The following is a 22931-nucleotide window of genomic DNA, read 5'->3' as shown; positions in this document are numbered from 1 at the left end:
CTCCCAAACTCTGTGCAGCTATCAGAATTATCTGCACTAAAAAGTAAAATTACTGGAAGATATCAGAACATACCTAAAGCAGAAGACATTTTTAGAGTCCTTATATTAGCAGCAGATCTGTTGTTTATTTCACAGTCTGTATTAAGATGTCTTCCATCTCTGTTATTAGTTCCACACTGCACATTTGAGTTGCTATTTATTTCACTCCAACTACCGATTCCTTGAGGGTTTCTAGGGTGAAATAAATTACTTATGTTAACTTTTTAAAAACTGGTATGGATACAATTTTACTTCAGTCTTTTTCTACCTAACTTTTTTACAAATAGATGTTCTGACCCCTCCCCCCAAAAAAACCCAACAAAACCCCCAAATGAACAAACTCCAACCCCATATAAAATCCGTCCAGACACTGTGAGGTTTTCCGTATTCATCTCTCCGACAGCTTACTTTTTCTTAAAACAACCAAAGCAGCTTTAAATTATCCCCTGCTAGATCTGCAACAATACATTAGGTCTTATAGGTATATGTCTACATTATAAAACCTTTGTATGATGCATAGCTAAGTGACTCTTCATTTCTACCAGGCAGAGACCCTAAATGCACACAGGTGCCAGACTGTAGCTGTAAACTGAAGGGTTTTTTACTCCAATTCTCTAGTCTAAGACTGTAACCTTCTAATGAAATTCCATACACATAATTCAGTACTTAAACCCAAAGGAATTACAGATTTTTGAAGTCTTATAGTGATTTTCTAAATGTTCATGCTAATCTAAATAAATAAGACACCAAGGATTAGATAATCATTAAACATCTGTGTAGCAGCTACCTCAAATTAAAAATTCTGTAATTTTGTTAAGGTAATAAGCATAGATTTAAGTTACTTCAGCTTGACTCAAATAAAGTATTGCAGGTTTCCTGAAGCAACAACTCAGCTACAAAGACTTTGAATAACCAAAAATACAACAACCTAATATTTGTAACAGGCTGTGGATCCTCATGTTCAGAATCACTTTCTGATTCTTCTGTTTCTTCCTCCTCCTTAGTGTTTTCATTCACAGCATCTGTCATCATATCAGATGTCTGCTCGTAGTAGTGAACTAACTCACGTAACTCATTCAGTCTCTTACGAACCTCATTCAGCTTCCTGAGGAAGAAAAAAGGAGTATTTAATCTGTTTTGCTGTATTATGCTAATCAATGTAGAGTTAAAAAGCATATATACAGTCTAAAGTTCTTAGAGTTTACTGCCAGTTTTCAAGCTATAAGAACTTTACACTCGAAGCTCTGAATTCAGTTAACTGTATTAGATTGTTTACTAAGTAATCTGTAATACTAAATTAGGTAGATCAAAAAATGGAAATAGTTACTTAACACAAAACTTATTAAAAAAGTAACACTCCAAATTACTAAAGCAAACACTGAAAAAAATTAAAGAACTTTTACTGAAGCTTTTCTGTTGGATTTAGATTTTCATCCTCTTCACTCTCATTTTGAGAAACCAGGGAATCAGGAGGATAGGGAGCAGATGCCAGACTATTTGGTTCACCATTGACAACAGTTACTATGCCTACAGGACCAGAAGCAGCTGAAGTTGTACTTCTTTGATCAACACTCCTTTGAGGAGAACTTGAAGCAGGAAAAACTACAGAAAAGAAATACAGGTTATGTGAACAATTCGTAATAAGGAATCTGCTTAATTGAATTATATTAAAATAACGACAGAAAATGTTATCAATAGACAAAACAGTAGTTAATAATTTCTTTCCTTAGCAAAACAAAAGCTTTTTTCTTAAGTTTCATTGCATGCAATGTCAATAGGCAGTGAGTAATAAGGTGGCTTTTGTAAACAAGATTTCAGTTATTCCCTTTTAGCTTTATCAAATGTCAGAAGTAGAAGCTTTCATGCTGTGAATCTGTCCATAGAGATTTTTCAAGGGTTTACTTAGGGATACATTGCTTCTTTATAAAAATTTAAAATTTAGAATTTTTAAAATTCTAATTAAATTAGAATTTTGATCAAAAGAAAAGAAAAATCCTAGCAAATTTTTCACCTCTGCTAAGTTCTTTTGTCCATTTGCTGTACAACAAACTGGATGTTTGCTTCTTCCAGCCACATGAAATCATATCTGAGTATGTTCATATTATATGCATTAAATACAGACAGAAAAATTGGGGGACAGTAACATAACTATTAAACCAACATGTCCTTCTCCAAGTGCATGCTTCAAGGCCTCATTTCTTAATGCTAACCAGATATGCTGTGATCACCCCTCAGAGATTTTCAGCCACAGAACAAATGTCACCAGTACAAATGCATTGTTAGAAATAGAGAGCAAGAGCAGCAAGCAGACAGGTCTGCATCAATAAGCAGAGCACAAAGCCATTAAAAGAAAAAGCCAAAGCTCTAGTCCAGTCAGACACATAAGGCCCTCTAGAATGGCCTGTGATTGAAGTCCCTGACATGAGAGCACATGAAAGCCTTTTGACAGAGAGGGAGCAAAGCCATATTGCCATAAAGCTACTAACACATGAAGTGCTGAGTACACAAATGCAGACATACTGTGATGAAAACACACAAAGCTCAAGTTCATATGGCTCTTTTTTTCACAAGCCAGATGTGTCACAGACAAGTCTTGAAGGAAAAATCTCATCACATCCTCACATTAGTCAACTTCAGTGTTATAAACCAAAGTGCTAATACACTCGTCATCATTAAGTGCTAAGACACTACCATCATTACTTGTAGAGTTTTTCATTAAGACAGAAACTTGTACAGCATTAAAAACCATTTACACTAATATTGCCCCAGCACAGTTTTTATCACCAGCATTTCATTGACCAATTGCAATCTCAAACACAATGTTACAAAAGATGCACATTAAAAACATGGTATTCATGAAAAAAATATAGTTCTGCCTATAATGACTTACAAGAAGAGTTATTTAGATGCTTGTCACGAAGTGTATGAAGTTCTCCTAATAGTTTGTCCATCTTTTGCTTTTTACCCTGCAACATCCGCATCTTGTTAAAAAGCTGTGCCTTCTCATCTGACTGGTGTTCAGACATTGAAGAGTTTCTGCTTTGTGAAATCTCTCTGGTAAGTGAAAGGCTTTCTGCTTGCCTTCTATTGTCAGGCACAGACTGTGTCTAAAAAGAGTAAATTCCATTTTATTCAGGGTACTACAAAAAAGGGTAAATAAACTGTAAGAAACAAAAAGCTTTCTCACGGACCTTCTATACGCAACACCAGAATCAACACCAAAACAAAGAATATTATAAAGGGAAATATACTGAAAACACTCTAATGACATTCCAATAATATGGTGAGTTAATAATTAAATTGCAATAAAGAAACTACTTCTCCAGACTCTAATGGAAACCCATGAGACACATCTGTCAGCTAATCACCCTTAGGAATTTTCAAGTTTGATGAGTTTTCAAGTTTGGGGGGAACTCTGATAACTTCACTAGCAATACACACAGATGAGCAAGACAAACATTGAACTGCACTGTTAAAGAGAATAAAAACTGATAATGGCAAAATCTGTACAGTACAATCTCAGGACTAACCTGAGAATCATGAAGTTGATTGTGAAAGCGTTGAATTAAGTCATTCAATTCTTCATTCAGTTCTGATGTAAGACTCACTCCTGAAACACTACCTGTAGTTTCTGTTACAACTGGGCAAACAGAAAAAGGGGAAAATATAAATATTTTTCCACAGCGATGAAATAAAGGCTATTAAATAAAAATGTGTGGTTTAGCAACATCAACATACTGACCCTCTAAAAATACAGCATGTATTTTTAACTTCGTGTCCTTTCCACCAGCTTTACTCTTCAAAGATGACTTATGCTACAAAAATACTAACAAGACAACCCAGAGCTGCTTTGTAAGGGAGCATACAAAATGACTTTAGCATTGCTCTGTGTTTTGCTAAAAAGGTCAGAGCAAAATGAAAACAACCCATTTGTCTAATTCTGATAGAAACTTATTAGAAATAAAACTGCAATTATTTAATATAGCTAAACTAACAACGGTGTAGGTAATTTCACTTTCTCAAAATAATAAATTAACAGTACAACAAGCTTTCATATTGGTGTAAGTTGCAATATTTACATCTGCAAATGGTGTCTTGGAAGTTTGCTCTTCAAGAAGCTTTATGAGAGAAATAAATTTAAAAGAACGTTTTTTGCCTTTGCCTCAAAGTTCATATTCAAACAATACTAAATATGCAAGTGGCAGTTGAAAGATCCAAATGATTCTTTCTATTTTACCCCCAAATACAAACCAACAGCTCATAAGAAAGTCAAACACAAATATTATTTATTTCCCCCAGAGATTATGACTTCATTACCCACTTAGTAAAGTTTCACTGTTTTCAAATTTCAAAAACATTTATTTTGCCATAAGTTGAATTTGAATCTTTTGAGTAGACCAATTCTTAGGAGAAAGTCATGCTTTTAGGATTTTATAGGTAAACCACAGTAATCAGTGATGGGTTTTTAAATAACATGTCATTTTATAATGTTACATTGTCAACTCTTCAGAAACAGAGGCTTTGAAATAAAAAAAGCCTTTTTAATGTGTATTTCACAATTCCAGCTTTAATCATTCAGTCAGCATGCTAACATGATATAAGAGACACCATCATTCCACATACCAGAATCATCCAGGACAGCAATGGCTTGCTCTGCTTTATGCTGCAAAGCAAGAAGAGCTGCCTGTCTTCCTTGAAGAGCCTTTAATTCCTCCTGCTGTTGTAGCATCCTTTTCAATAAATCATGCTGTTTCTTCAAGTTCTCCAGCTCTTCTTTAGCTTCCTGTTGAGGATCTCTGGCCTGCAAGAGATGGAGCAACATTACCATAACTACAACCATTTATCTGTTGAGAACTAGTAAAAGAAGTGTCAAAGCAAGAACAACTTGCATATAAATTAACAGCCTGGTTAATGGAAAAAAGTAAAAATGAAACAGCTCCACCTTTCTGATAGTCCTTTATTGAAAAAAAACCTCAGACATCAAACAGGAAGAAACCTGTACCACCAAAAGGCGCTTATAGCTCCAGAGGGTTTAAGTTTTCTTTTTCTTTACAAAGCCAGTCAGCTGCCCTAATGTGACCCAAAGACTAACCAAAGCCTCCCTCTGTCTTTTAAATCATAACAGAGGGTATTAACCTTTAAGACTGCTAAAGGTAAGCAAGGTAAGGCTATCTTCATCATGGAGCTATATAAAACACAAGATGGCAATTGATTTACTGGTCTAAAATCTCTAAAATTTTCAGTGCCCAAAACATTATTCTATCTCATTTCTAACCTACAAAGTGTTTAGTTCTGTGTGCTGTATTTATGGCATTGATACTAGAATACATCAGGTTTGGGTAAATCAATTTCATAACAAAAACATGCATAGAAACCTGTCTACATTGTTTTCAAACAATAATTAGAAATAGTTCTGAAAGAATGAAAGCATGCTGAGCAGTTAAAATATATTAAAACTCAGTTATTTTCCTCATCCAATGCTAATTAGGAGCTGGAGATTTGCATCACAACTTTTACTCTAAGTATTTTAGTGAGACATCCACAGTTAAGATCCTGATCCTGTCTGAAGTTGCATTATTGCACTTTGCACATGAAATAATGGAAAATAACAAGCATTTACAAAGAACACTACTAACCTGAAAGCATAATCTTCTATCCATATAGTATTAAGTTTCTAAAGTAGAAAATTCAGTCCAAATATTCCGCATCAAATGTCAGATTAGAAGCAGGCATCTTATTAACTAGTTCTGGGTACTAAGGAATGCTCAACTTTCCAGCAGAGAAAGCTGAAAACATCCAGAATTCTAAACTCCTCAAAGTGTCACTGAAAGATGCACGGCAACTAACACTGATGATTGCTGTTTAACTCTCACCTTTCATATAAACAGCAGAGTAGAGTCCAAATAGGTCACACACTGAAATCAGCACAGGAAGGAACAAGGGGAAGAAAGGGAACAAGGGTACATGTCTCAGCCTCACTCACCTATGAAATAATCCAGGCCTTATCTAAAGTACCAGACTTGCTTGAGTTCATGAAAACTGCACTTAACAAATTTTTCAAACTTAGTTCTACATTTAGACTAGTAAGCTTGACAAAATATTTAAGTATTTTATTTTTGGGGAAAAAATGATTGAAGTCTTTTTAAAAATTAAATCACAGGAAGGACAACAACATAGACAAGCTCATAATGGGTAAAAAAAGACGCTTTATAAAGTTTTCAAGACATCTTGAAAGTTTTCTTCCTTCCAACTAAATATTGGTATCAACAGCTACAGAAAAACACTTGTGGAACGAGTTAAGGCTATTAATTTCTAATTCGTCTTCTGTATTTGGTATTAGTTTAAATGTGCATTGGCAGACTATTAGTGTAACCGTGACAAGTGTCTGGAAGTCACATTTACAATATGTTTTCCCAAGAAGGGAACAGCAAAACTTAGAAGGATGATCTACATAAAATCATAAAACCTGCTGTACAGAGTTACATCAATCCTAACTTTCAATGCTAACAATTCAGAAGAAAAAATTGTGAAACATTTCTATTCAAAGAAAAAATATTCGAGGCCAAGAAGACTAATTAATGAAAAGACAGCTGGATACAGATAAGCAATCCAGTGGGAACATTCACTGTAAGTAACAAGTACATTTGAAGCAATTAATAAGGGAGGTGGGGGGGATGGGGAAGACTAGCCTGTATAAACCCTATTTGAGGCTAAAGTAACATTTTGAAGTGTACCTTTGAAAGCAATCCATGATCCTGGCTATTAATCCCACAAGGCCAGATTTCCCTGTCATTCAGAGCAGCTCTCTCTCTTTTCCCTTTAGGGCTTGGTGTAACATCAATGTCTGTAACCTGTTCTCGTGCAGCTGAATTCCCTAGTTTGTCCTCAATGCGGGGCCGACAACTCAAACTAAAAGATACCTCCTATATTGAATAGTTTAGTATGTTAGAATTTGAAAATGTGCTCCAACTTAGTATATATTTTTAAGCTACAAACCTACCCACTTTATCTTGTCAAATAATGAAAACTAATATCTAATAACATCTACTAAAGACTGAAGACAATTTTAGTCATTCTTAGAATTTGCACAACAGTAAAGCTCCATACAGCAATCAACATTATATGACAAGAAGTATGCACTCTGCATGTAAAATATTCAAGCTGCATGTAAAGAGAGCTTAGATCCAAAATTAAGAGCCAAACAAAACACTTAAGTGCAAATTTTGCAAATATTGAGACAACTGCAAGTTTACATGGACACTTCTTAAAAAACATACCTGTCTTTTTCTGCATTTTCCAAATTTAATTTTTTTTAATTAAAAGTGCATCTTCCATGTCTATCATTTTATTTCCTTACAGAGATAGAAAGGGTTCTTATAAAGCTAAAAATAATTACAAAAGCTTCTTAATGTTTAAACTGTTTTATTTCCAAGCAGGTAAATTCTCCTTATCCATAGGACATTCAGTGTGCTAACTGGCCAGAAAGAGTACCTGCTCTCTTTTCCTCAGTATAATAGAATGGAAGACACAAAACTTAAGTTATTAAAATGCCTTTGTATCTACTATAAGATATATTTACCCTGTTAAAAAAAAAAACCTTTTATAAATAGAAAGGAAAATTGGACTGTTTATCTCAGCACTAAACTCAGAATACATTTTCTGAAGAGGTGCCCATCTTTCCAAGAAATGAGAGAAACTTCTGTGTTAGATCAATACTTCTACCTGATCACTAGAAAGATGCTTGGACAATGGCCCACTAATGATACATTTCTAACCCTCCCCTCACCCAACACCTAAATACTTTCCCCACTAACAGAAACAAACCTAGAGATGAAAAATTGTATATAAAGTTATTTCTTCCTACAAAAAGTGAGTGAATTCTCTGCCAAAGTACACATTAAATCTTCACTGTACTTTGAAGAAAGAATCAAGATTTAAAAGATTCTTCAGATTGTTGTTATGACAGAATCATTACTTTTTTTCTCATATTAAAAAAATAAATCCATACACGCATGGACACCTCCTGAATGGAGTGCTTGGGGATTTACCATTTTTAATCGAACTGCAGATTATGACACTATCATAAGACCCATGAAAAAACCAAAATAAAGCCCTCATTTCTACCTTAATTACTAAAAGGCAGCTTACCGTGGTATCTGAAGCCTCAGACTGCACATCAATGTTTAGCGATGTGCTCTCACCTACAGAACCAGATCCCACAGCTGAATCTATAGTCCGAACATCATCCTCCTCATTTTCTCTAGCCTGAAATATTTCATTGGCACAAATCAAAAGCTATATAAGGGGGCAGTAGAAATGAATTATGGAAGGTACTACATACCAAAATCAACACCCTCAGTAGCACCATCAAAACATAAATGGTCAACTCCTAAAAAAGCTTACAGTGCAGAAACAAACATATTATGTTCTCAAACTTACAAGCATCTTTTGCAAAAATTTCAGATAGGATTTCTCCTGCTCTTTAAGGTCATCTATAAGGTGTGATAAACGCTCAACATTGGCCGATCTTTCATTTTTCTCTACAAGATCATCCCGCATGGAGCTGGCCTTAGCAATATAGTCGCGAATCTGAACTAGTCTGCTCACAATCTGCAAAGACACTGAAGTTACTGAATGCATTCAGCTACAACTGCAACGTATTCAATGCACAAGACACAGTGATAGCAACAGCAAAGGAGTAATGAAAGGGAGACAGGTTAGTACTTTCACTCCTCTGAGCACTCAAGTGGTTAAAAGTCAACAGCCTCTATAAGGACAGATTCATGCATGCGGGAAGTTGCAAGGCTGAAGTACAGGGCTTCTGGTCAACACAGGCTAAAACACAACTGAGCTCATCAATATAGGAAAAGAGTCAACTGTGAGAGCATTTTCTGGAGCCACATAAAAGGGAACCAATCTCTAAAATGAAAATTATTATTACTTCTGTTACCAACAAGCAGATTTCTAAAGAACAGATTATTCAGTCTGGTTTCATGTTTTCTTCACATTTCAGAAGAGTAGAAGTTAAGTATTTCCAATAAGAATTTATACTTTGAAGAAATTTAGAAAGCAGCACTGAAGATTAAGAGTCAATATTTTTCAGACTTCATAGGCTATGTAAATACCTGGCTACTATCCATCGTTTGCTCTCCCCTTCCATCTTCATGAGCAGAGGCTTGACAATTTTGCAAGAAATCCTTGCTTAGAGCAGCTCCAAACAACTCTTTACATTGTGCTGATACCCCACCTTCCTTTTTTTGGGAACCTGAGGCAGGATCTTTGCTTTTGTTAGTGTTAATCTGTAGTGACAGGAAGTTGAATGGTTTTTTGTTCTCATTAAGTTGACGCTTGTTATTAGCAGCCGTTGCCCTGCCTTGAGAATCACTTCCAATGCTTCTCTATACACAAACAAAAGAAAGAACAATTGCTTTATTTTTTCATCCAATATGTTCTCAACACTGCTTCATTTCCCTGCTTGTATTACTATTTCTACAGTATTATTAGACTAATTTTAAAGTTACCTAATCAGTCACCAACTGGCCAAAAGTTAGCTGAAAACAGTGCCAATAATTTTTTGCCATAAAGTTTTCAGAAAGCAAATCCACCCTCCCAGAACAATGAGAACCAAAAACATTTTGTAGTTTCTCAGAATTTAGTTCCTCATTTTTGCTGTGAACTCGACCTTTACTGTAGCAAAAGGCAGTCTACTTCTCCAGGTACATTTGAGAAAAGAACAGTAATAAAAGAGTAACATATTCCTGTGCAGAACATAATACCTCAGAACTTCAGCTTTTCTTTAAAAGCTTGTGAATAGCAACATGCTGCCCTAACATACATTTAAGGAGGAAGTTTTTCCCAGCCTTTAAACTGTAAGTCAACACAATGAATCACACTGGAAAGAACCATCATAACCAAAGAAGTTAGCAACAACCTTTGGTAAAGATAGACTAGCCTCTGCACTGAAATTGTTAGCACAAATTTATGCCTTGTTCCAAAAGACTCAATCCCTCATATTTTTCCTTAGCTTTGGACAGGGGAAGGATGAATGCGCTGTATTTCCAAAATGTAGTTTTGCCTCAAGAATTTCTGCCATAAAATTCTCTGCTCTACTGAGGAGCAGTTTTTAATGATACTCCTCTGCTTAATCCACAATGGTAACAATGTCCAGGATCATAAACTGGCAGTCTGAGAACAGATTTTCAAAATAAGGTAACAGCTATTTTCAGGTAGCATACAAGTATGATGAGTAAGAAATACTGTGAGGACACAGGAATTTTGTAATGGCTGAGAGCAAGAAAGTGAAGACAGCTATCACACAAACAGAGGAAAGTCATAGTCCTGAACTTTCTCTTATTTCCTGAAGTTCTAAAACAGAATTTTGATTTGGTTGTCATGGTGCCTATAAGTTTGGGTTTTTTTAACCTTGATCACTTATGAAAGGATTCTTTACTCATCTGTCACTTTATTAAGCAATAACTGAATACATTTTGGAGTCACATTTCTAGTGGGAGCTAGTGTTCACACAAACCTGATCCAGATCACTGAAGTTTATTCTTTGTTTAAGCCTTTCTAGTTCAGCCTGCTCTGGAACAGACATCTGAGTCATGTATCGAGCATGAGGAAAGCTATGAGAAGTTCTGGTCTTCCGTCGTTCCATTCCAGGTGAAGATTCTGGAGATATGTCATTCGTAAGTCTTGTTTCACCTTCCCCACTAAGCTTTTTCTTGTTTTTCTCTGAAGACCTGTTTGCTTTCTTCTGTTGACCTCCCCAGTCCTGAAGGGGAAGAAGAGAGAGAAAAAGAAATCATATTTGCTATCCACCCAGACAAAAAGCAAATGTTTGCATTCTGTGAGAGAGTTTACTTCCATTTTAGAAGTAAAAATAGCAAGCCAATTGAAGTAAGCACTAAGTTTTCTAGAGCAAACATCACTTTACAAAATAAAATTTTCTCCACTGCATAATTAAAAATAGCTTGTCAGGAAATTTTAAATCCATTTCACCCTAAATGCATTAAATTAATTTCAAATGAAGCTCAAGCTGTATTTTTTTGCTTTGCTGGGGACTCCTTCACTTTCAGGAGTTCAGAACATTTTAAATTATAGCTTTCACTTTCCTGTCACCTACAATGCCTTTGTGTCTAGCTACTTTATCTACCCAAAACACTTGCCATAAATACCCCTACAGACCTCACAACCTCTGAATTATGCCCATTGCTTGCTTATATCTACCTCATGTTTTCCAGGTAAAGCCGCACTGGATGCAGAGCCATGCATGATGAGGTTTAGGGGTTTGCACCATTACCTGGCACTAACAGAATTTAGCTGGTAATTCTAATGTCCAGCATCAAATGGCAATAAAAAGAAAAGAAGAATTTTACCGTGTTGTTCAGCCGGTCGTCAAGGCTCTCATTGCTCCAGCTGGGCAAGTCCTGGTCATTCATGCCTTCTTCAAAGGGACCACCTCCTGCTGCCATGACAAGCGATCAGTAAAAGCAATCTATAAGGAGTTGAAAGAAATGTGCTGTATTAAAATCAGTTTACACAGAAAATTTTAAAGATTCATGATCTGAGAAGACAACTACATATTTATTATATGATGAAAACACAAAGCCGTTTAGGAAACTAAACTTCCCCATTTACTATACTCTGTTACTAGAAATGTATCAATGAGAAAAACACAGAAATTGGCATAAAAAAAAAGAAATAGGAGTTGTGGGTTTGGGGCTTTTTAACTTCTGATCTGTGAAAGAAAGATTTGGGGGTTTTTTGAGGGTTTCTATTGTCCTCACTTTAAAACAAACTGTACAGTCCTCAGAAAGGCTGCTTTGTAATTCATAAAGCCTACACTTCCAGGCCCAGGGTGATGTCTATTTGATACAGTAAGTGACTTTGTTTTCAGTATCTCAGTATTAAAATGAATGTGAAAGTTTGACATACTGGGTCTCCAAAGTATTGAATGACATACTTGAAAAAATACAAGGAAAACAGACGTCAGTAAAAGGATTTTTACTTTCATTACCACACATTAAGCTATTTAAGCAGTGAATGACCTGCCACTAACATTACAGATTCTACCAAAACCAAACAAAACCATGAGTTTCATAGAGCTTATCTCTTTCCATCAGTGTCACTCTGCAATATAAAGTAACTTAAATGTTTGAAGTTTTCATTTTCACTTCTTGTTTTGACATTAGAACTAAAAAATTGTTGAAGTGGAAAGATCACAAAAAGAATTCCTTTATGAGAGTAAAATTAGATTAGCCTGTTTCAAAAGGTGAAGAATATGTAACTAACTATATTTGCTAAGTGCTGCTGGCACAATTCCACTGCAGAAAGCTACATAATTTACCTATGAAGAACTGTAACAGACGCAGAAGAAAAGCAGTCTTGCAGAGATTTAACTTTTCCAGCTTAGTTCCACCACTATGTTAGGACATAACCCTAAGCTTAACTGAAAAAAAAAATAGAAGTTGATAGGAACCCCTTTCTCAACATTTTATTGCAACTATCTACTACTAATTTTCACAAAGCACAGGTGAAGAAATCACCCAAAACTACAGATTAGGAAGTATTTAAGAAGTTTGTTGGGTTTTTTAATATCAGTTCCAGAAAGGAAAACAGATTCATCTTGAACTAAGTTTAAAAGGTGTCCTAGTACATCTATCTTGCTTAGGTATAGGATTCAATCAAAATCACACAGTACAGCCCTCTCAAGAGGCACACTTACAAGGCAGTATTCCTATGCAAACACAGCCAATTACTAAATCATAAAGGAAATGGGATCTAGCAGGCATGTTCCTTACACCTTAACCACATCTCCACTCGGCAGTGTGCCAGCCTAGGTCACAGTAACACAGTTTGGAGTCATTCTGCTTCTGCATCTCTCAACCACAATCATAACACACACAGAGCAGGTGCAAGTGCCTCTGCTTTGGGAACTCTGCCCTACTGTCCCTGCACAAGGACTTATACTCCCTTCTTCATCCCAACAGAAGTGCCCACTAGGCCATGCAACTAGAAGGTACATTATATAAAAAGTTCACAGGAAAGCTCATGCTAAAACTTACAAGCATCCAAAGCAAATGCATACTTATCAGTTTAAAAACAGCCATGATTTTAATGAACTATCTCCAGTTACAGATAAACTGCTCAGTTTTGCAGATGTGTAAGACCCAACATTTCAACAGACACTGTATCCTGACCTATGTCATTGAGCATTATGAGGAAGATTAGAGGCCATCTGGGTTTACAGTCCAATTCTCTAAGCTGTTTCCTCATCATCACGTTATATAATCTACTAAAACCATAGCAAAAGTAGTTTTCCCCTATCTTCCACTCTAAAAAGAAGTGGCAGTATTCATCTCTACATAATACAAGTAACTACTCACATTTATTTCTTCTAAAACTTTCACAAAAGCTGTTTTCAAAACCTGTTGCTGTAGGACTCTCATTACTTCCGAAGGAAATTCCCAGTCCCACATGGAATACTGTGAATAACAGGACTCTCAAACAAGAAAACCAGCATACACCAACATGCCCTGACAAACACAGCTCAAAAATAACAGTACCTTCATTATTTCCAGCAAGTGGATTTTAAAGTGTTCTAACAGAACCATCCCCTTACCAAAAAAGAAAGTTTCTATACATTCCTATTATAGTCTTTGATACCTCCAAATTAACTGTAATCAAGCAAGTTTAAGATCAGAGAGCTCTGATGGTATATTACCTCTTTAACTCAGTTGAAAACACAAAGAGGTTCAGCTAGGTTTTTTTCTTCTTTCACCCGAAGCTGTGCTTTCCACCTCCACAGATACATTTCACCAATATACATTTTTTATTTGTTTTCATTTTACCAGCTATGTCTACAAAAAATCCTCTTCTAAAAACTTTGCTATCTTCCCATTACCTACCTGTCTATCTACCTACAGCAACCAATTCCTAATTTCAGGTTCTTGCAAGCTACAGGATCTGTACAAAAGCTTTTGAGTATGTGCCTACTGCCTTATAACATTTACCAGGGATTTGAGAAAAAAAGAAGACTTTCAACTATACTTTCCACAGAAATAATAACCTCAGATAACACATAGAATTATAGGCAAAACACCTAAGATTAGAGTCAAAACATTCTACACATGTATCAGCAATGTGCAGATTACACAGAAGAAACACTACTTAACAGGCAAGCAAAACAAAGGTATGTACTTCAAAAGGCTTTTTCTACAGTAAAGATGCTCTTGAGAATTTTGTCCTGTAGCATTCAAGTGAATGTAGGAGCTCTCTAGAGCACCTAATACTGCAGAGAGGAAACTTTTGACAATGAAAAAAAATTAAGCGGAAAACAGAAAGTCACAAAAAGCCATCATAGCACCGTAAGGGCTGAAAATGGGGTCAAATACTTCCTTTTATGTTTAGCTTTTTAAGACGTGCGCTCCTCACTGGGCATTAACTCCTTAAAAGCAAACCATACAGTATCATCACACAGGAACAGTCAACAGAGCAAATCCTCTCCTGCCGCACTGGCCAGCGCTCACAGGAGCCGCACACTCACACACACACCCTGCCTATGGGCGGTGTGTCCGGCACTCACAGCTTCCAGCGCCGGGGCCTCCTCAGCGCCGCAGCCCCCGCCGTCCCGACCCGCTCCGATGCCAACGGCAGGCACCGAGCGCAGGCCCGGCGGGTCCCGTCGCCGCCAGCGGGGCCGGCTCCGGAGCGAGCGATGGCCCGGCGGCTCTGCCGGCCGCACCGCTCGCTGCCTGAGGCGGGCCAGGCACTCCCGGCCCGGGGGCGGCGGGCAGAGATCCCGCTCCTTCCCGGCGCCAAAGCCCGGGCGCCGCGGACTGCGAGGGTAGGCGGGCTCTGCTCAAGGCGCCTCCACTGCCGCGAACGCAGCGGCGTCTCCTTGGAGAGCGGATAACGCGCCCTGCCCTGTGCGAGGGGCGCGGCCCGCACAGCCCGCCGCTCCCGCACGGTTTCCCCGCCGCCCCGCACCTGCCTCCAAGCCCACTGCCTGCTCCGAGCCCCCACCCTGGCGGGCCGCCGCCCTGCCCCAGTGCGGCCCCGCCGCCACCAAGGGAAAGGGACGGGGAAGGGGCAGCGCGCCGCGCCAGCTGCAGGAGAAGGCGGCTCACCCCGCGCCGGAGGGGAGGTCACCCGGCCTGGCTCCTCCTCCACCGCCGGCCGCCACTCGCGGGGCCCGGGCTGCCCCGACGAACGTCTCGCCTTCGGGCGGCGGAGGAGCGGCGCGGCCTCGCTTTGCCCGACGCGGCGGGACCGGGCTAGCGGAGGCGCTCACGACGCTCCTTCCTCAGCCACCGCCGCCATCTTGGCCGCCACTCCGCCGGGGGCGCGGGGGGCGGTTCCAGGCGGAGGGATACAGGCACAGACGGAGAGACAGACACTCACCGTTACCTGGTAACATCCGCCCGCCCATGCCCTTCCGCACTGCGCGCGCCCCGCCCGACCCGGACCGCGGAGCCCCCGAGAATCCCCCGCGCAACTGCTTGGCGGTCGGGAGAAGAGCGGTGGGCGAAGAAACTCCAACTCCCAAGGTGCATTGTGCGGGGGGGCGCGGCGCCCCAGGGCCGGCGGCGGTGCCTCCTGGGAGTGGTAGTTTTCCACTCAGAGCACGGCCCCGCCCCATGACAGGACTCGGGCGCATCCAGCGCTGTTGTGCGGCCGGCGGGGAATCGCGGAGCGTGTTTTTCTTACGAAATAAAATAGAATATGACGATGAACTCTGTAAATGCTTTTGCCTGATTGGAAGACAAGTAAAATCATGTCGAAATCCTAAGCGTGGACGAGGATTAGCTCTTGCCCTCGTTTGGAGCAGTGTCTGCTACTCTGTTCCTGTCAGCTTTCAGCGTGTTTGGCTTCTTAACTTGTGGCATGAAGTTTACATATCTAGGTTCTTTATACTTTCCTTTGGGGGAAATATAAATAGAGGGTTTGGCATTTAAAAACCGATAATTGTGTGTAAAAAGCCTGCGTGTTGTGCTTGGCATTTAACTGAAGTTAAAGAGAATCACAGAATATGCTGAGTAGGAAGCGACTCTTTAAGATCCGGCTCTGGCCCTGCACAGGATACCCCAAGAGTCACACCATGTGCCCGAGAATGTTTTCCAAACGCTTCTTGAGCTCTGTCAGGCTTGGTGCTGTGACCACTTCCCTGGGGAGCCTGTTCCAACCACCTCTGGATAAAACACTTTTCCGAATATCCAACCTAAACCTGCAGCTTCAGGCCCCGTCAGTGTCACCACAGGGGCGGGATCAGTGCCTGGCCTTCCTCTTCCCCTCACAAGGAAGCTGTTAGGCCTTCAGGAGACTGGGCTTGGATAACACGCTCAGGATTTCTATTTCAGTGAAGCTAACATCGTATATATGACTTTCATTTGGGTGGGGATGGCCCCTTGTCAAAAACCCCAGCATTTTCAGCATTTCCATTGCACTGAGTTTCTAAAGCAAAACCATTTAGCATTCACATAGGCCTCATAATTGATCATGTTAGAGAAGCATGCTACTGGTACAACATGGAAAGTAGTTACTCTTCATCTCTCCCACTTTAGGACTTACGCTAATTTATTTTGCTAAAGAAAAAAAAAGATACACTAATGCTTTTCAGTGATCTATTAATCTGTGTGTAATCTAGAAAAGGAACTAAATAATTGGAAAAGCATTAAAATAAAGATGTGTCAATAAAAGTAATTTTGTTATCTCCAGCACATTCCCCCATACCAAAGTTAATACTGAGTGAGAGGTGTGTGTAAGACTGCCTATTAGAACAGAATCTTTCTCCCATTTCTACCATGAGCTACTTGACTGTATAGCCACAAATGAAATTACTTTGAAAACAATCTGCAACAGTTTGATGGAAGCTCTCTGTGTGATGAATATATATTATCAATCTCTACTGCAATTCTCCAGCTGATAAAGAAGTTAAGTTTATTGGCATTTTTATTATACTTTTAACTAATGTCCTATTTTTCTGAACTCAGGTATCATGTCTGGATAAGTCATCACAATATTGACAAGATGCTTTCTATTGTCTCAGTGACAAATCTCCCACAGCATGGCAGGTGGAGGCAGAAATTAAGAGAAAATAAGAAAATACTGCCCTTAGTACACTGACTACAATTAATTTTTTTGCTATGCCTTATTCTTAAAATACAGTTCCCTCATTCCTATTGTTTCCTGCAGAAAAAAAACCCCAAACAAACAAACTTACATAAAAAACTTAATTCTCTGTTAAGGGAGAAAAAAATCGAATGGACTGTAGTATGTTTCAGTAACAATAGAGTATTTTAGTATTTTAGTGTAGTCCCTTATATGTCATAACTGTGTGTTTTCCTTTGCACAGTATGAGCTTACAGCATCATTACTCTGATTCCTGCTTGACATTTAGAGGATGATTTTTCTCTTCTTATTTTCTGTCCCTATTCTGGAATTGGCTGCAAACTTGTTCATGTATTTTCTTTTATTTTTGTTTGTTTATTTTAGAAATGGCTCCCCAGAGCCATTTTTCATTTGGGATGGAGAATTCAAAAAGGTACAACAGGCACAAAGGAATCGTGGATAGCACTGCAAGATGCATGATTTCCAGTAGGTGGTTCTCCACTACTGTTGTAAAATAACACCTCAGGATCTGGGAATTATTATGAGGCAAAACTCATGTGGCTTAGAGAATGTCTTTTTAATTAAATAAAATAAATATGGGGGGGAGGGGGGATCCTGTATCAGTGCTAATGAGCCTCTAAACAAACAGCAAGTAAACCTCCCCTATAAAGATCTCTGTTATAAGCACTTCCCTCAGCCACATGCTAATGAGTGCATCCTCACAGAAACTGAATGGATTATCTTTGAGATAGCCCAATTTAATTAGGATTGAAAGCCATGTCAGACACATAATTATATTTTTCTTACACAACTTTTGGCTGTATCTTGTTAATTTCGCTTTATCATTCTACGGTGGAAGAAAGCAAACAAAATACAGGCATGTAAGGGCTGGAGGCAAGAAGAAGTGAAGGATTAATGTTTTATTGAGACAGAGGAGATGTGAGAAGCATCTGGGAAGAGAGATTTTGAAACCCCCTAAAACAGATACAGTAATTAATTGAGCATTTGATTCAAACAGTAGTTGTCCTTTTTTTCCCTGATTTTATGACAGAAGTTTTTTGCTGCAAAATTTAAACTGTCCAAAAATTACCAGCCTGCCATAATATGTATACACATAGACTAGCAAGCTACTATACTAAATGTATTTTTTCTTTCTTTGCATAACTTTAGATTGGAAAGATCTTTGAAGGCAAAGAGTTTCAAGTTGATTTATCTAGGTGGATGAAGTGTCCACTTATCCCTATGAGGTCTGATAACAAGCTAAGCAGGTGTAAGGGGAGAGGCCCAGACATTTAAAACCACAAAGCCAAGCTTTAGGCTGGTCAAGATTCACCAATTTAATACTAGTGAAGAAACGAGGGCAAAAAGGAAACCATTTTTAATGATCCACTCAAGCAAAACAGTCATCAGAAACAATAAAGGAAAGAGGAATAATTGGAAGATTGTTATTATCTAACTTAGTCAGATCCCAGGAAGAATCTCAGATGGAGAATGGATGGGATCCCCGTTGTAAACATTTTCCACATCCTTAAGGGTGTAGAAAGTAATCCTCTTGGTACTGCTATTATCTCACCAATCTGTAACTTCTGCTGTTATATGCACTCCAGGTATTACGTTCTAGTGAAATATTAGTGGCTGGAGTCAGACCAAGTGATGAAGTGATGGATGGACCCACAAGACATAACCACTTTTGTTTTATTAAATGCACTTATTTGACACAACCAGCACACATCGGGATCACCAGTGCTGCCCTGCCGAGAATCCCTAAGACCATATTTTTCTGATTGTCCTCTTTGAAGTCAGACTCCATTGAAATCTATTTTCAAAACTATTTTAAAAGAGGTCCATATAGCACAGAAGTTGGCAAGGTTATGAGTACTATTTCACTCTTCAGAAATTAAATAAAATTTTACAAGCACCATACAAATATGGGGTTTAATCCGTATGTCTGTCTATGTTGTTTAATTCAACATTATATTTTATATATTGTACTCCTAATTACATAGTCTAATCTTTCTCTTTTTTTCTATTTGTAGTCCATTAGCATCTTCAGTTTATTCCTTGGCCAACAAAGATAATCCAAGAAGAAACAAAAAACTTCAGTTCTGAAATGATAGATTTGACTTAACCAGGTGTATCTGCAGATTCTTCAGAAAAGTGAGTAGAAACAATCTTTAATTCACAATATCTTGGGTGGTTGTTTAATACAATGATATTGCCTATCCACTTCCATATTATTTAGATCTCTGGAGTCATAACATAAATATGTGCTACATTGAACAAATAAGTAAATTAAAAAGTGAGCAGGAAAAAGATAAAATTATGATACAGCTTAAGAATGCCATATAAATTTTTATCTCTGAATTGATTCAAAGAACAAGAATATGAAAGAAATAAGCAACCCCACCACACACAGAGAAATAATCATAACCAAAAAAATCTCATTTGCAAATTAAAATTCTAAGAGGAAAATGTTGTAGATTCATCCTATTTTTTTGCTTTGCAACTGGCAATCTGCAATGTACCTGATATCAGTCACTCCTGTATATTCATAACTGTTTTCTCTACACTGTATGACTTCAGTTACGTTGAAGACTTACCAGCATTAAAATAGTTAGCATATTAATGTTACAGTGAATTCTTTAAAGCCACCTAATATTTTTTTATTATCTGATAATATTTCTTTAAATGGGAAGAAATCTGCTGATGTTCCGGGTCATTTTACAGCCACTAAGCAGTTTGCAAGTGAACATCCAATCCACAAAAAGAAAAAAATCCAAATAATTACGTGGCCTTTTGTTCATAATCAATTGTGCTGACTTCTAATAAAAAAAGCTTTTATAAGGAGTTCCACTGTAGCTACTCAGAGTTGATTCATTTTATGATGATGTGCATTTTATCCTATGGCAATAATGCTTTTGAAATAGATACTTGCTTTTGTGATACTGGTTTTGCAAGTGTAGAAGTAACCAAGTATGGTGGCCTTGCATGTCCAATGACTGTATACACACATGCCTATGCAAGGATTTCAACAATAGCAACTTTGAAAGGTTTTAAATAACTTTCTAATCTAAATCTTTCTGTCACATTAGTAATTTAATTACTTTCCTGGTTCCTTTCTTTTTCTGATGGTAGAGATTTGATGCTATGTGGTTCCAGTTGTACTGTTGATTAGGGCTGGTACAGATGGACAACAGAACTAAAGTGATCAATATCAAGAAAGAGGGATTAGTTGGTGCACCTTTCCGAAGACATTCCATACTTTTCAAAAAGTAGAATATAGGAGAGGGATGTCTTTGAACAGGGCAAAAGGAAAACTGAGGCCAGCAGGAAGCTTCCTGTGTAAAGAAGGCAGGAGAAGGCAGGATATGTAAGCTGTTCTTCTAAATAAGGCAGAAGATTATAGGCCATGTTCTTTTCTTGGCACTCACACTAAGATCTTGAACAGGTCACTTTGCCAGATACATTTCCTCACAACATAGTTAAATTCGTATTTGTTAATATTTTGAGGGTGATGAATAGAAGACAAACACCAGCAATGGAACTTGCTGTGATTTTTTTTTTTTTAGAATTACTCTGGGCCTTCTCTGAGTCCATGTTTTTTCTATATTCTGCAAAGATGTGTACAGACCTAGATGTTTGTTAGGTCTTCAACTCCGTGATGTGTTCCTATGTATCTATGCGAGTTACACTGCCTTTGCTACTGCCTGTTTAAAAAGATGGGAGGAGCTGCTCATTTTATATTTCTAATAAGAATTGGGGATTTTTCCCATATTTGGTGTGGGATAAAATAATGTCTAAATATGTTGAATTTATTTGTCTTATTATTTATGATAATGATCTGTTGCTGATTTCTGTATTATATATTTGAAATGACAGATTATGAAATCACTGAATTATGCACCTATTTCTTAGAACACTGCACAAAAATGAGGTAAATTATTTAAAACTGGAATTTATTTTTGTATATTTTATCCATACATCAAAAAAATAAGGTGCCTTTATTCTGTTTCTTCAGAACAGGTAATCTTTTCTGCTTATCTCTTGGTCTCATTAGGGAATTATTGATGTAATATTTCAAATTGATCATGTGATTATGTAACTTTTAGAGATCACATACTTTAGAGAGCACATACACAGGTTGCAGTAATAGGCCCTAGTCACTATCTGCAATATGTTTGGTGAATATATAGATATGGCAAAATCTTCAGAAGTTTATAGATGGACTGCTGTATTTTTGGTGCAAGCTATTTCTACCACTGCTTTTTATTAGGATTGTGTCAAGCAGTTTGAAGACAACATGCTAAAAACAAGGAAGTTTAAAATATCATAAAGCTTTTTTTTTCTATAAAAAATACACTCTTTTGGAAAGAAGGCTGCCTTTAAAAACATTAACCTGCAGAGTTTTTTAGTCATAAAGCTGAGTTTGGCTTATCTTTTATTTAAGATTTGTTCTGTTTCAGAAACAAAATATTGGTATGGGAGTACCCACATCATTACTATTTCATAATGTGCTGGTTTTGCAGACAAAGACCCCCAAAGTTAAGTTTACTCGGACATGATGATTTTGATAGAGCTGGTCAGGATAGGTTTTGGTGTTGTTTTGTTTGCTTGTGTACTTGTTTTTACCCCTCAGGAAAAAAAAAGCCTAGCATCTAAGTTATGAAACTAAGCATTGTATTCCATTTCAAATTTTATGTTTATTATTGTAACAGTTTAGCATATGTGAAAGACCATTTCATTATGATGATGTACAGTGTTGGATGCACATTTTCAAATACATAATCTCAGCTAATCCTTAAATTAAATACATTACATATTCTCTATTTTGCCCTTAGCATTACACAAATGAAAACAATGCAGAGAAGAGCATAAACAAATTAATTTATAACAGATAGGATAAAAGTACATTTTGACAAATACAGTTACCATGTTGTGGTTCTACATTCTTTAACCCTTCCATATTTCTACAATGACAGCTGAAGATGATTTAAAACTTTCTTGAATAAAAATCATACACATAATCTATAAAGGTATACTTTTTTCCTCCTTTTTAACACCTGTGTAATAACTCAGAAAGGAAGAATCTACAGTTCCTTGTATTATTAAAGCTTATTGTATGCTTGCAAGTCCTTTTGAGTCTGAATGAAAGGAATCACATTATGAATACATTATCTTGCATTTGCTGATTTTACAATAATGGAATCATAAAATGATTTGGCTTGGAAGGGACCTTAAAGATCATCTACTTCCAACCTCTCTCCCATAGGCAGGAGTACCTTCCTCCAGACCAGGCTGCTCAAAGCCACATCCAACCCACCTTGAACACTTCTAGAGATGAAGCATCCACACTCAGGAGCTGGTTTAGGGGCTCCAGGGACAGGGTGTGGAGGATGGCCTCTGGTGTGCCAGGACTTAGCAGTCCCTGTGGGGGCTGGGATACAGGCCCCAGGGATGGGGTGTGTGGAGCAGAGTGTTGCCCTGACAGGGCAAGACTTGGTCTGCCCCCTTCCCCACACAGGAGCCTGAAATGTTTCAAGCCAACCATCTCCTCCAGTCTCTCACAAACATTTGCCAGTTTTCAGTATTGAATGTATTCAACAGGTCTAAAAAGACATTTCTCTCCTCCGTTTGTGCTTATATGACATCCATTTGTATATTCTTTGAAAGTATTGTATTTAGTATGTTTATTTTTACAAAACCATTCTGATGAGGGGTAGCATATAGACTTCTTGAATATGAAGATAACAAATCTCTGACTTGACACTGTATATAACTTG

General features: G+C 37.9%; 2 protein-coding genes across 15 annotated transcripts in view; one reads left to right on the top strand and one right to left on the bottom strand.

Moving 5' to 3' along the window:
• PCM1 (pericentriolar material 1) overlaps positions 1-15573 on the bottom strand; it is a 42071-nt gene extending 26498 nt beyond the window's left edge. For 8 of the 14 annotated variants that reach the window (XM_030946997.1, XM_030946992.1, XM_030946995.1 and 5 more), the window contains exons 1-11: positions 15171-15391; positions 11418-11536; positions 10568-10813; positions 9165-9437; positions 8479-8649; positions 4663-4840; positions 3570-3679; positions 2930-3146; positions 1443-1641; positions 968-1144; positions 74-231 (exon numbers count right to left, since the gene is read on the bottom strand). In XM_030946997.1, coding sequence (XP_030802857.1) covers positions 74-231; positions 968-1144; positions 1443-1641; positions 2930-3146; positions 3570-3679; positions 4663-4840; positions 8479-8649; positions 9165-9437; positions 10568-10813; positions 11418-11513 — 1825 coding nt within the window. In that variant the 5' untranslated portion in view covers positions 11514-11536; positions 15171-15391. Of the gene's footprint in view, positions 1-73; positions 232-967; positions 1145-1442; positions 1642-2929; positions 3147-3569; positions 3680-4662; positions 4841-8187; positions 8305-8478; positions 8650-9164; positions 9438-10567; positions 10814-11417; positions 11537-14595; positions 14911-15170; positions 15392-15444 lie in introns of those variants that run through there. The other 6 variants (XM_030947000.1, XM_030946998.1, XM_030946999.1 and 3 more) reach the window with 5 other exon arrangements.
• On the top strand, positions 14685-19308 carry LOC115903681 (translation initiation factor IF-2-like). The gene is made up of 4 exons (XM_030948325.1): positions 14685-14887; positions 14948-15590; positions 17536-17637; positions 19188-19308. Exons 1-3 carry the CDS (start codon positions 14685-14687, stop codon positions 17629-17631), a joined length of 942 nt encoding a protein of 313 aa, XP_030804185.1. The 3' UTR covers positions 17632-17637; positions 19188-19308.
• Positions 19309-22931: the final 3623 nt, after the last annotated feature.

The sequence above is a fragment of the Camarhynchus parvulus genome, chromosome 4, assembly GCF_901933205.1.
Source record: "Camarhynchus parvulus chromosome 4, STF_HiC, whole genome shotgun sequence".
NCBI classification, from domain to species: domain Eukaryota; kingdom Metazoa; phylum Chordata; class Aves; order Passeriformes; family Thraupidae; genus Camarhynchus; species Camarhynchus parvulus.
Note: the sequence above shows the minus strand (reverse complement) of the source record. Positions and strands in the feature narration are given on the sequence as shown.

What these genes read in the sequence shown, in the direction of transcription:
- LOC115903681 (XM_030948325.1), top strand. Translation starts at nt 14,685, where the DNA reads ATGCCAACGGCAGGCACCGAGCGCAGGCCCGGCGGGTCCCGTCGCCGC. An exon ending in GGGCGCCGCGGACTGCGAGG is followed by an intron (nt 14,888 to 14,947) that starts GTAGGCGGGCTC and finishes GTCTCCTTGGAG; the next exon opens with AGCGGATAACGCGCCCTGCC. An exon ending in AAGAAACTCCAACTCCCAAG is followed by an intron (nt 15,591 to 17,535) that starts GTGCATTGTGCG and finishes TGTTTATTTTAG; the next exon opens with AAATGGCTCCCCAGAGCCAT.